Below are 14259 nucleotides of genomic sequence, written 5' to 3' on the forward strand. Positions count from 1 at the left end.
AGGTGACAGTCCTACACTGCACAGTATGCTGTCATGTTATCAGAAAAATTACTAGCAACGGTCTTAGTCTGTTTCCAAGCCACCACTGGCTCATTTGGACCAAGGGTGAAGAAATCAGTTGTGTGCACGGAAGTACAAAAACATTACGGTACTATCTTCAAAGTCTGTCACTCACAACAGCAGTACACGAGAATAATCTAACCAGTGTCTCGAAGCCATACGCGAGAGAATAAAAATTCTTCTGCTCAACGATTCATGAGTAGGGCAAACGATAAAAATAAACTGCCAACGAGACTCTATCAGGAGACCTCGCCATTATGAAACTCGGCGCTTACTGTCGGCTGCAAAATCCTTATATTCTAGCGACCATACAAAGTAGTCTGCATAAGTAGGCGTCAGATTTTCAAACTCGATTTTCTCGAAAATAGCTGAGAGTTGTTTTCCTGTTTACAAATGAAGTTCCAGTCGTGTCCTACAGACAATGACTCAAACCGGTAAGGGGTAGTTCGTACTGCCCCTTCTGATCTAAATCCCGAAATTGTAGCAATATTTGTTTGAGGTTCTGTTCCCTCTAGCTCTTCCTCCGAACACTTCTTGTCTAATCGGACGCTGGTATGTTGGAACGACAGATATCGTTGCATACACACAATGGAAGTAACAAGAATATAGGTCAGCAGCCGGAAGGCTCTCGTGCGTCCAGCGCCACGTCATGTGTGTGCATCTCCGAGCGACGGAATGCGTGCGTTAGTGCGTGCGTCAGTCGAAGGCGGGAGCAGAATATAAGCGGTGGAGCACTGCCTCCGCGCACAGTTGCCGTCCTGACCATCAGTCATGGTAAGTCTTCTCTGGCTCAGAAGCGTCTCATGCAACTTGCCGATCACTCATTTTGACGTCTTTGCTCGCACATTATACGCTGTTTTTGAGAATAGCCACGCTCTCGTAAACTAGTATGCACTATGTATTGCTCTTAACAACCGTTTCTAAATAGGCGATCATCCGCAGGGTGTCATTATCTAGCATACAATGCGTGTAACATTACTTTATTATGAATGAATTCAGAGCCTTGTTTCTGACTTGGCACACCGCCTCCTCTCTGGCGCTGCGAACATAAAGTGCAGAAAGTCATATAAACAGATCAGTGTGTAATGTCTCTTGCAGCGGTCTCTCCGCGATATTTTCAGAAATTTTATAAATCATATAACTCAGTACATATCTCGAAATATCTCTTCTTATCTTACCGATTCCTAAACTTTAATATACGATGATTATCAATGCAAAGTAGTTTCAAGCCCTATTATTCCTTGGAGCGTCCATTTACTCCATGGAATAGGTTCTCTCTCTCTTTTCTCTTATGAAAAGAATGAGGCAATGCTTGCCGATTAGCCGTGAAAGGAGGAGGATGTATATGTATGTAATTGTTGAGCTAGTCGCCATCTTGATGAGATTCTGTATGAGAAGGAATTTAATAAATGAACTGAACTAAAGTGTGTTCGCGTATTATTTAACTGATTATTATTGACAGTGTCTGCTTACTACGCTGTGTTGCACGGGATCAGTGGGGAACGTCTGATTTACACTAGACGAACCTGCCGTTTTGTATGCTAAAGATATCCAGTTACTTCAAATAAATAGGCTAACACGGTCTTACCAGCAGATCTCGGGTCTTCCCCATGTGATCACCGGAAGTTAATAATTATTACAAATGTTTTCAGGAGATCGACTGACAATTTTCGTCGCACCGAGACTTCGAAATTGCTTCACTGCCTTATGGAATTTAAGTTACGCTCAATTTAATCAGGATAGAACAGTATTGAACTGTGTGTGCCGGCCGCGGTGGTCTAGCGGTTCTAGGCGCTCAGTCCGGAACCGCGCGACTGCTACGGTCGCAGGTTCGAATCCTGCCTCGGGCATGGATGTGTGTGATGTCCTTAGGTTAGTTAGGTTTAAGTAGTTCTAAGTTCTAGGGGACTGATAACCATAGATGTTAAGTCCCATAGTGCTCAGAGCCATTTGAACCATTTTTTTGAACTGTGTGAATGTGATAAGCCTGCTTTGTGAATGAAAATTCCCTTAACATACGCATGTTTTTACTATCCTGATCAGTGATGCTAAATCAGGCCGGTGTGAGAGAGGTTTTTAAATTTTTTGAATACTAAAAAAATATTATAAGTGGCAGCTAACCCCACATGTTATGTTGAGATGAGACAACTTCAGAAAGACGAAAACAGAATTTCGGAAGCAATTTTCGCTCCCGTATTTGTTTTAAGACTTAGAGCGGTTTTGCTAGACAGTTTGAACACAATTTCATGATCTTTATTTTACACAAACCGTACTTATAAATCAGCTGTTCCAGTTTCTAATTTAGTCAGCACAATGGCTATTTCTCTTAAATTAAATATGGAGGTAGACACCTTCGTATGCAGTCTGGTACTACTACTCTGCAGGAAAAGTCACTCTATGCCGACTAGCCGAAAAGTTTTAAAAACAAGACGTAACATAACATCCAAGCACGTTTCAGAAACGTTTGTGCATTTACATGAGAACGAAAAATGGTGCGGAAGAGGAAATCTGGCAGCTAGAACCACATTTCCATAATCAGTAATGGAATGTTTACACGGACAAGCGAAAGTGGTGTTGGGAAATGGATTAACGAAATTCAGTTTTGGGAGACCAGTGTAAACGTAGTGACAGATAAGTAAATGGAAGGACATGTGTAATTATGTGAAGTCTCGATTACTGAGAGTATTTAAATGCGGGCATGTGCCCACCTTCGTCTCTAATATGCAGTGCCCGTTTTTTAACTTGCAAACTGAAATAAGTTGGTTCGCTTACAATCCATATCACTAAAAATGCACAATGTAAAGCCACTTTTGTTCTGCTGCGGTTCGAACTCGGTTAAACAGTAATTGACTCACAGGCAGGGCAAGAGAATTAATGCCTGGTAAAGGAATGTCGTTTAAACCAACCTTCGAGTTAGACTGCTTTCCTTCATGTACTTTATCTCCTGCGAAATATTAGTGTTTTCACTGTTAAATAAGTTAACTCGAGCCTGCCGCGGTGGCCGTGCGGTTCTAGGCACTTCAGTCCGGAACCGCGTGACTGCTACAGTCGCAGGTTCGAATCCTGCCTCTGGCATGGATGTGTGTGATGCCCTTAGGTTAGTTAGGTTTAAATAGTTCTAAGTTCTAGAGAACTGAGGACTTCAGAAGTTAAATCCCATAGTGCTCAGAGCCATTTGAACTATTTTGAAGTAAACTCGGCTCCTGCTGTAACTCAATCAAGAGCTCAGTTCTCCCAGTTGAAACAACAAACCATAGCCTGCAACTATGTGCCTCTGAGTACTTTGAAGAAAATACTGAAACTCAGTTTCAGGAAACGACATATTTGAACTAAACTCAATGTTCACGATGCAGAAAGATCACCTTCGGTACGAGAATTGATCAACAATACACATTTATTTCTGAAATAGTTATCAAATCCCTATCTAGCTATGGTAACATTTCATTACAGGCAATGAAACACACAGGTATTTGCCATTTCTTTTAGATACTGATGTTGAGGTAAAGCGGTCATCAACCTGAAGACTGAACACAGTGCTTTACTAGACTGGGTTCTACTGGAAATGGGTTCCTCCGACCTTCAAAGTGTCATACTCAGCCAGTTACAGAGAAACCTATAGATTAACGTGGACTCCAAACCACTGTTTTCGCATTACCAAACATTCCCAAAAGTGTAAGAGGTGGGCGAGCGGTTCTAGGCGCTACAGTCTGGAGCCGCGCGACAGCTACGGCCGCAGGTTCGAATCCTGCCTCGGGCATGGGTGTGTGTGATGTCCTTACGTTAGTTAGGTTTAAGTAGTTCTAAGTTCTAGGGGACTCATGACCTCAGAAGTGAAGTCCCATAGTGCTCAGAGCCATTTGAACCATTTTTGTAAGAAGTGACAGAAGAGTACTAGGACCGACCGTAGATCAGCGGCGAATAGTACTGCGTTGAGAGTAAAAGATGAGCCGAGTTTGCTGTAAGGGCTGCAGAGTTCTACGTGTGGACCCGGAACGCGCTGCTATCGTGTCCGGAGCAAACAAGTGACACATACCCGACGTCCCTCCGACCACATTTTTTTCTCTTATTTGTACGCTCCCGCTGACCGAATGATATGGCAGGCTTCACACGCAAGGTACCTAGTCTGGAAGAAGCCAGTTTCATTTCTGTTAACCGCGGAGTGCTAAGTTCCTACGCTGAAGGCAGCTGTAAAAATTCAGAAACAAATTTCTGCCAGCAGTCTGCTACAGAAATGAGAGCACAGCTACCTTTCTGCTTAAAACAACGATGCGTTAACAAATACTCATACTCACACTAATTTAATCCTGGAGGTATCATGACTCGTATTTACTCTTCTAATACCAACAGTTGTAGAGGATCTCATTCAGGGTAATTATACAAGCATAATGATACATTCTATTTGTCGTGGTAACCAACCATAATGAAGGCTGTGAATTGTTCCGGTGCACATACTTATCAACAGTTTCGTCGAGGTAGTAAGGCTACTTTGCCAGGTGTTCTGACGAAAGAAGATTGTGTGTGTGTGTGTGTGTGTGTGTGTGTGTGTGTGTGTGTGTACCAAGGGTTCGAACTACAAATGTTATCAGTTCATCTGTAGTTGTTAGTTATTCCCTTAGCAGAGACGTTGGAGTGGACGACATATATTGCATATTTCCATTCAATAATTTTTACTGAATTATTTAATTCCTCACTTAGCAAGTGCTGCTCGCAAAAAAAGGAAGCAGTTGGGATATTTGGCATTAACTCGTAATCATCTTTTAGGTACCTCTTCAAGGAGTTAAGTATTGTAACTGCACCTTCGCATCAACAAAATTTTGATCGTTTGCCCAGTAAGATAAAATGCCCGACAGGTAGCTCAAAAAATGGCTCTTAGCACTATGGGACTTAACATCTGAGTCCATCAGTCCCCTAGAACTTAGCACTACTTAAACCTAACTAACCTAAGGACATCACGCACATCCATGCCCGAGGCAGGATTCGAACCTGCGACCGTAGTGGTCGCACGGTTCGATTGAAGCGCCTAGAACCGCTCGCCCACACTGTTCGGCGACAGGTAGCAGTCAAGTTCTAATTCAGACTTAAAATAATACCTCTCGGACAATTCCTTGTATTCCACAGACTAAATTTATTTTATAACTGGTAGCCGGAAAAAAGTTTTTAAGTGTAGTTGCACGAGTATGACTGAAAAATGTATTCCTAATGATAAAATTATCCTGGAACTGATTCATTCCATGTCGTTTCTATAAAAAGTCTTTCAGATCTATGGAACAGTAACAGGAGTGGCGAGCAGGTGCTCGTTAGTTTTCAGATGTCTGACAAGCAATGTTTGAAGACGGTCTACATGAGCATGCATCGCAAGTATGTGGTGTACTATGTTAGAGGTGTGATTTCTAGCCTGATGTAAGTCACTCAGGTCGACCTTCATCGGACACGGGAGGGAGAAAGTGGAAGTGTCGAAACTGTTAAAGGAAGACCGGAGTGTCCCATAATCGAAGACAGAAACTGATGTATTCACCTGCATCAGGACTTTGACCAGATACATAAGAACCGCTTATTTTCACACTGGCACACTATCGGATATTAAACAGTCTTGCTCTCGAATTAAAGCTCTAGCATTATACTGTTCGTCTCCCTATGAGTGTATCATCGCAGGCTACTGAACCAAGAAATGCAATGAGAAATACCAGAAATACATTCAGATATGTTGAATCTGAGTCGCCGTGTAAAAACAGATTATCTTCCATCCTTATGGCCATGTAAGCTGTGATTCTTCGCTGTGACAGTACGCAGCGTCGTTCGTGTAAGAGCCTTCGATGCTGGATCCTAGAAGCGTATTTTTCACGGGCAGATTGGCAGTTGCTTACGGAGAGATGCTCTGTGACACGATACGCAAATATCTCCTGAAATTCTAATGTGCTAAGAGGTTTTCGAGGACCTAAGCTAGTTTTCGCAATCTTTCTATCCCTGCTGGTAAATTTCATCCGATTAGGGTGACACTGACACCTGTTGTAAAATTTTCTGCGTATTCGTTCGGTTCTCCAGGCGCTTACTCCTGTCATACATAAAAAGCATGTCTAAAAGTTCCTTTACCAGTGATGGTTAATCTTAATCAGTTGCGAACAATAAATCGTGTAACGAGCTAAACTTCTGTGGGTTTTTTAAGGTAGCGCACACAGTTAAGAAACGTCTCTCATCCTTCTTATTAAAGACCTCGTACCGCCTGAAACATCCATTTCTGACAATTTACTATCTCGAAATTCAGTAAGGGGTCCTTCAGAGTCCGTAATATTTTGACGTTACAGTTTTTGGATACCCAGTACAGTATAACCCTTGTGATAAGCGATTCTTTAAATGACTACAAAAGCGTTTGAACCAGAAAAATCTCAACTTCGTCTGAAAGATTTCACACTCCATTGTACACGAAGTGAGCTTCCCACGTTACCATCTCGTTTTAATGTTCTAATGAGAAATCCTTAGAAGACAAAATCTTATTTAAAAATAGACTTGTTGCCAAACGGAAGTACACAGCCTTTCAAATGTTTGTAGATAATTTACCGTTCTCGGCATTAGATTGCCATCGACGGATTAATTCGCTAAAAGCTTAGATACATAATTCCAGTTAAGCATTCTGACCTTTCTTAATATGTGACTATGATGTCAATGAATACCTCTTTTACAAGATTTCTTGGTGTTCGGAAGGCTTAACTGCAATTATATATCTTGACGAACTTGTTAGCAAATTAATCTTACCTGAAGGCAACAATAGTGTTTTGAAACAGATTGTGTGAACATTGCAATTTTTAGACGAACTTGGACGTAGCAAATTATTAGACAGAATCTTACAAAAGTTAATGTTAGCTGCATTAAGAGTATGTCGCTTTCGGCTGAACCAGTAAGATTTTTTTTCGCTACCCGGCGGAGTCTTTAGTTTCCAGCCCCTAATAGGTATTGTCGCTATATAACACGTATATGTTTCCCATTCGCTTTGAGTGTAACATCCGAACTGATGTTAGCAGGTACTAAGGTTGCTTAAAAGCTTAATTTTTCGATTGCATAGCTGTCGAACGACTTTAAACTCTGTTCCAAGATGGGCCAATTGACTTGAGCTATTTACCTATACTTCTGGTGCTAATAATTCTGATTTTCCTCAAGTATCGGTTTCCTTCAAGATTCGTTTGTCTGCGGTTCTCCGGCTGTCCTAGAGAATCCTCTTTTCCCCGTTCTTGTAACAACTATACACCCCTTCAGTTACAGTGTTCTTTCTGTGGCTCTGATATTTTCACTGTACGATGCTTTAAATTCATTCGAATAACCTTTCCTTGTTTTAGCTTAACATGAATCTTAGTATCAAATTCACATCGTTTCTCTAATTTTCTTCCATTCGTTTCTACTACAACTTCTTTCTTATGAGCTGAATAAAACTTAGTGTCTTTGTTCTATATTTCTTCCATGATACTACTGTAAAAACATTCGATGTTATATGTATGACTTGGAAAACTGTGTGACACAATGATATAAACTGACCTAGATATTAAAAACTCATTCCGCTCCAATTACGAATGAAATGTAAGGTTAACTGCTTAATCTTCCCTCCCCGACTATACGTAGTATATGTGGCAAATTGTACGTCGCCGGTGGTTCACATTCCACATCAAAATCTGCATCCCATCCGTAATAGCTCAGTGAGCTGGTAATAAAGTTGGAAGACGATTAAGTTAGTATGTGTTCAAAGTAACCTTTCGCTTTCTAATCTCGTTACTTTTACTTACAAGGAGCTATTAATATTTTTCGACTTGACCTTCTCAAGAACTTGAGTTATCTACGTGAAAATTCAGTTAAATGTCTGTCCTGTGCCTCGTTCACGATAACTCGAAACTTTCCTGTGATTATGTAGATAGCTTCTGCTGCTCTGGCAAGGTACGTAAACATCATTAGCACTATCACTTGACTGACAGAAGCAAAACATTTCCGGCTCAACTAGTTATGTGTTACGGCATCTCAAGAAAATAGTCTTAAAGCAACTGGTCGCAAAAGCCTACTTCAAAAACTGGCGTTTTCTTAGACAGCTTCGGCATAGCATATATTTCATTACTGATTTATAGAGCAATGATGTCGCATGAGTGCTCAGTCTGGAGTATCTTTCCTCGTGGTCATCATGTATATATTTTGAACCATTATTCCATGATAGAGTAATTCATGAAGAAAACTAAGCATTTGAGTAGGCCGTACTACGTCAGACTGTACGAAGTCAGTTACAGCATTCGTCAAATATTCGTTGGTTTGAATTTATAGTTATTCCTTAAGGTTGAAACTAAAAGAAAAGATTTGTTCACAATTACTAACTGGTGATATGACTTACAAGATAGCCGGCCGGAGTGACCGTGCGGTTCTAGGCGCTACAGTCTGGAACCGAGCGACCGATACGTCGCAGGTTCGAATCCTGCCTCGGGCATGGATGTGTGACCTTAGGTTAGTTAGGTTTAATTGGTTCTAAGTTCAAGGCGACTGAGGACCTCAAAAGTTAAGTCGCATAGTGCTACTATATATATATATATATATATATATATATATATACTACTGGCCATTAAAATTGCTACACCAAGAAGAAATGCAGATAAACGGGTATTCATTGGACCAATATATTATACTGGAACTGACATATGATTACATTTTCACGCAATTTGGGTGCATAGATCCTGAGAAATCTGTACCCAGAACAACCACCTCTGCCCGTAATAACGGCCTTGATACGCCTGGGCATTGAGTCAAACAGAGCTTGGATGGCGTGTACAGGTACAGCTCCCCATGCAGCTTCAACACGATACCACAGTTCATCAAGAGTAGTGATTGGCGTATTGTGACGAGCCAGTTGCTCGGCCACCATTGACCAGACGTTTTCAATTGGTGAGAGATCAGGAGAATGTGCTGGCCACGGCAGCAGTAGAACACTTTCTGTACCCAGAAAGGCCCGTACAGGACCTGCAACGTGCGGTCGTGCATTATCCTGCTGAAATGTAGGGTTTCGCAGGGATCGAATGAAGGGTAGAGCCACGGGTCGTCACACATCTGAAATGTAACGTCCACTGTTCAAAGTGCCGTCAGTGTGAACAAGCGGTGACTGAGACGTGTAACCAGTGGCACCCCATATCATCACGCCGCGTGATACGCCAGTATGGCGATGACGAATACACGCTTCCAATGTGCATTCACCGCGATGTCGCCAAACACGGATGCGACCATCATGATGCTGTAAACAGAACCCGGATTCATCCGAAAAAATGTTTTGCCATTCGTGCACCCAGGTTCGTCGTTGAGTACACCATCGCAAGCGCTCCTGTCTGTGATGCAGCGTCAAGGGTAGCCGCAGCCATGGTCTCCGAGCTGATAATCCATGCTGCTGCAAACGTCGTCGAACTGTTGGTGCGGATGGTTGTTGTCTTGCAAACGTCCCCATCTGTTGACTCACGGATCGAGACGTGGCTGCACGATCCGTTACAGCCATGCGGATAAGATGCCTGTCATCTCGACTGCTAGTGATAAGAGGCCGTTGGGATCCAGCGCGGCGTTCCGCATTACCCTCCTGAACCCACCGATTCCTTATTCTGCTAACAATCATTGGATCTCGACCAACTCTAGCATCAATATCGCGATACGAGAAACCGCAGTCGCGATAGGCTACAATCCGACCTTTATCAAAGTCGGAAACTTGATAGTACGCATTTCTCCTCGTTACACGAGGCATCACAACAACGTTTCACCAGGCAACGCCGGACAACTGCTGTTTGTGCATGAGAAATCGGTTGGAAACTTTCCTCATGTCAGCACGTTGGTGTCGCCACCAGCGCCAACATTGAGTGAATGCTCTGAAAAGCTGATAATTTGCATATCACAGCATCATCTTCCTGTCGGTTAAATTTCGCGTCTGTAGCACGTAATATTAGTGGTGTGGCAATTTTATTGGCCAGTAGTGTAAAATACCTATAGTTAAAATTTTCGAAAAGACTACATATTTTCGCAGTAGTGTTTGTAGCCGCTTCGGAATCATGTTGAGGTTCCTTTTTAATGTTGTGATTAATTTCTCAGTTGCACAGTTTCACGGCAAGGGCGGATAGGGAGTAAGAGAAGTCTTCGGTGGCGATTGAATAGCTAACTTAATATCTCAGGAGTTCCGTAGCGGTGGATGAACACACTTAGCCTCGCGGCCAAAATAACTGGAGGACCTCATTTTGGCGTAAGCTTTCGCACATCATCCCTTTGAGACAGTTAAGTGAGACAAAAAAACTGATTACCAATCAGTGACTAACTGAAATCAAAAATTAACTGCAGTATACAGAAACTGCTCGCTCTCCGTGAAGTTATGCCATACCTTCTTAACTAGTACTACCTTTCGTGTCCAGAGATGCAGGAACTGGCATCTAATCGCTTTTGCTGTTCCACCAGAAACGTGCAATATCTACAGAAAATTGCCAAAATTAACATGAGTTCAGTTGCGTTGTACTAGTATTTATATTGGAATATGTCGGCGTCAAAACTATTGGACAAAGGCTGCATTGTTGAAGATGAATTTATAGGCCTGCTTTAAGGCTCACACATTGTACATCGAGAGACCGATGACGGGGCATGGAACGACACACACATACAAAATATTGCCACTTACTTGACGACCTATACATTTAGATACCTTACTCTGCACAACTTGAACTGTATTATTTCCAAAATTGGTTCTTATGAAACCAGCGATATGAAGAAACCGGAGACTACTTGCGTCGGTAAAACAATAGCACTATAGTGTTTGCTACTATACCACACAGCACGTCTAAAATTCCATAAAATTTTCTTAGCATCACATGGAATGTGCCTGTTAGTAATAAAATTGGATTTCTTTAACATAAGGTAATGGACATAATGATGCAGCACAGAGAGACGTAGTGAATAGACCATTAGACGCAAAACATCATTGGTACGTTATGCCTTGAACATCACGCAGCAGTCAGTTAAGGACGAAAGATTGTCAGTTGACTATAAAAACTATACAACGCAGATGGTGGTAGCCGCTCTTCCGTTTAATGCTTCGAAATGATAGAACATTCGCGAGTGGAATTAAAACGAAAATTACGGTACACATTGGGAGGAAAAATCGCTGTCCACACCGGCGATGTCAATGTTCTGAGCGCCATATATCGTCTAGACTTCTATCTCATGCAATGCTCAACGAAGAGTTTGTGAAAACTTTAAATTCACTTGTAAATTTAATACCGCGTAGTGGTTCTGAATTTACCATCTGGCTCATGGAGGTCATTGAATAAAATACTAAAAGCCATCAGTTAACGCTCGCGTTAAAACCTAAATCACTACCCAAGTGTCAAATCACAGCGCGATTTTGGTAGGTAAACTGAAAATTTATGAGAAGTCTACAGTTGAAATCTGTCCACCATTATAACATTAAGCAATATCTTTCTTGTTGAGTACTTCAGTTCCTACTAACGGCTACAAAGAAACTACATGGGGTGTGACCGCGGCCTTCAACGACTGTAAAACTGTTAAGATGGCATTTTTCCGCTTCTGTTGTATTTTACTGTTAGAACAGTAATTTCTTCCTTTAGGCTATTTTGAAGTGATTTTCCGCGACAGAAAAATATGCTATAAGCATTAAAATAGCTGTGGTGCCAGCTATGTTCGAACATTATGAATTACCTCGAAAAACATTTATTGACACAGGCAGCACGGATTCAGAAAACATCGTTCTTATGAAACACAACTAGTTCTTTATACTCATGAAGTAATGAGTGCTTTCGACAGGGTATGTAAAATTGATTCCATATTTTTAGATTTCCAAAAGGCTTTAGACACCGTTCCTGACTAGCAGTCTTCTAACCAAACTGCTCGCCTATGGAATACCGCCTCAGTTGTGCTACTGGATTCGTGATTTCCTGTCAGAAAGGTCACAGTTCGTAGTAATAGACGGAAAGCCATCGATTAAAACAGGAGTAATATCCGGCGTTCCCCAAGGAAGTGTTATAGACCCTATGTTGTTCCTGACCTATATCAACGACGTAGGAGACAATCTGAGTAGCCCTCTTAGATTGTTTGCAGATGATGCTGTCATTTACAGTCATGTAAAGTCATCAGATGACCAAAACGAACTGCAAAATGATTTAGATGCGATATCGGTGTGGTTCGAAAAGTGGCAATTGACCTTGAATAAAGAAAAGTGTGAAGTTATTCACATGAGTACTACAAGAAATACGCTGAATTTCGATTAGGCGATAAGTCACAAATCTGAAGGCTGTAAATTCAACTAAATACTTAAGGATTACAATTACAAATAACCTAAATTGGAACTATCACGTAGTGTTGTGGGTAGAGCAAATCAGACTGCGATTCATTGACAGAACACTTAAAAGGTGCAACAGGTCTACTAAAGACACTGCTTACACCACGCTTAACCGCCGTATTCTGGAGCACTGCTGGGCGGTGTGGGATCCGCATCAGGTGGGACTGACGGATAACATTGGAAAAAGTTCAAAGCAGGGCAGCTCATTTTCTTGCCACAGACATGATACGTAAATTGGAGTGGCAATCATTAAAACAAAGGTGTTTAAAGGTGTTTTCCAAACATTCTGTTGGTACACACCTACATAGGGAGAAATGATCATAACGATAAAATAAATCAGGGCTCGCACAGAAAAACTGAAGTGCTCGTCTTTCCCGTGCACCGTTAGTATGAAACGGTAGACACAGCTTGAAGGTGGTTTATTGAACCCTCTGCCAGGCACTTTATTGTGAATAGCAGAGTAATCAAGTAGATGTAGACGTATGAGGAAAATCATTGTCAAATCATCAGCTCCAGTTATCTTAAATGGAAATAATATTGGAATCCCTTTGTTAAAAGTAGACCGAGCGAGGTGGCGCAGTGGTTAGCACACTGGACTCGCATTCGAGAGGACGACCGTTCAATCCCGTCTCCGGCCATCCTGATTTAGGTTTTCCGTGATTTCCCTAAATCGCTTCAGGCAAATGCCGGGATGGTTCCTTTGAAAGGGCACGGCCGATTTCCTTCCCCATCCTTCCCTCACCCGAGCTTGCGCTCCGTCTCTTCAAATGGTTCAAATGGCTCTGAGCACTATGGGACTAAACATCTATGGTCATCAGTCCCCTAGAACTTAGAACTACTTAAACCTAACTAACCTAAGGACATCACACAACACCCAGTCATCACGAGGCAGAGAAAATCCCTGACCCCGCCGGGAATCGAACCCGGGAACCCGGGCGTGGGAAGCGAGAACGCTACCGTACGACCACGAGCTGCGGACGCTCCGTCTCTAATGACCTCGTTGTCGACGGGACGTTAAACACTAATCTCCTCCTCTTCCTCCTCTTCCTCCTCCTCCTGTTGAAAGTACATTATATAAAGCATAGCACAGAACTTCCTGTGTGTAAATTTCTATGTTGGGATACACAGGCCTGGGCCATGCAGTTTAGTTCCCTTCTCATGAAGTAGCGCCTGGTGTATTATGAAAAAAGGCACACTTGGAAACAGGCTTGGTGACACAAATTCTGTAAATATATACGCAACTGCTTCCCTTTCACTTCTATTTACACGTAAACGCAAGTTCCCAAGGTTGTGAATTCTTAAATTAGGAATACGCCTAAAAATAAGTACTCCTGAAAAAATTTTAGTTCCTTGGAAAACCTGAAATACTTAGTAAGAGATAACGTTGTGTGAAATTGTGTTTTACTTAAAATTTACACATTGAATGATATTGTACACCAACCTAGATTACAAAAATAAAGCAAAATAAATATGCACCACTTAAAATGTACTGGAGATTATATAATACGTAAAGACCGCGCGTTCTGCTTTACTGGATAGTAAAATGCTCAAATTCTCAGGCAACCAATTAGTTGCTTTCAAAGATGCCAACCGGCTAAAGACAAGCGAAAATTTTTACTATTAGAGTTAAATCTTATGGATATGCTCACCAGCATGTTATGATGATTAAATGAGGCGGAATTTGTTTCCTTCCAACATGGAATAAGGCCAGTTGTAAACAACGTAAAACAGTTAATGAGGGGAGATATTTCCAATGAGGTTCTTCTTCCGTTCTAAGCGTTTTTAATTTCTCACTGTTTTTGTTCCTGAGTAAACATTTTTCCACATTTTTCTTGAAACCGCCTTGAAGTTTTTCACTTTTGGTT

At 41.7% G+C, this 14259-nt stretch overlaps 1 protein-coding gene across 1 annotated transcript in view; it reads left to right on the forward strand.

Moving 5' to 3' along the window:
- The first annotated feature begins 765 nt into the window (after positions 1–765).
- LOC126249702 (uncharacterized) overlaps positions 766–14259 on the forward strand; it is a 28627-nt gene continuing 15133 nt past the window's right edge. The window contains exon 1 of the mRNA XM_049951381.1: positions 766–834. Within this exon, the coding sequence (XP_049807338.1) occupies positions 832–834 (3 nt within the window). The 5' untranslated portion in view covers positions 766–831. The remainder of the gene's footprint in view (positions 835–14259) is intronic.

The sequence above is a fragment of the Schistocerca nitens genome, chromosome 3, assembly GCF_023898315.1.
Source record: "Schistocerca nitens isolate TAMUIC-IGC-003100 chromosome 3, iqSchNite1.1, whole genome shotgun sequence".
Taxonomy (NCBI): domain Eukaryota; kingdom Metazoa; phylum Arthropoda; class Insecta; order Orthoptera; family Acrididae; genus Schistocerca; species Schistocerca nitens.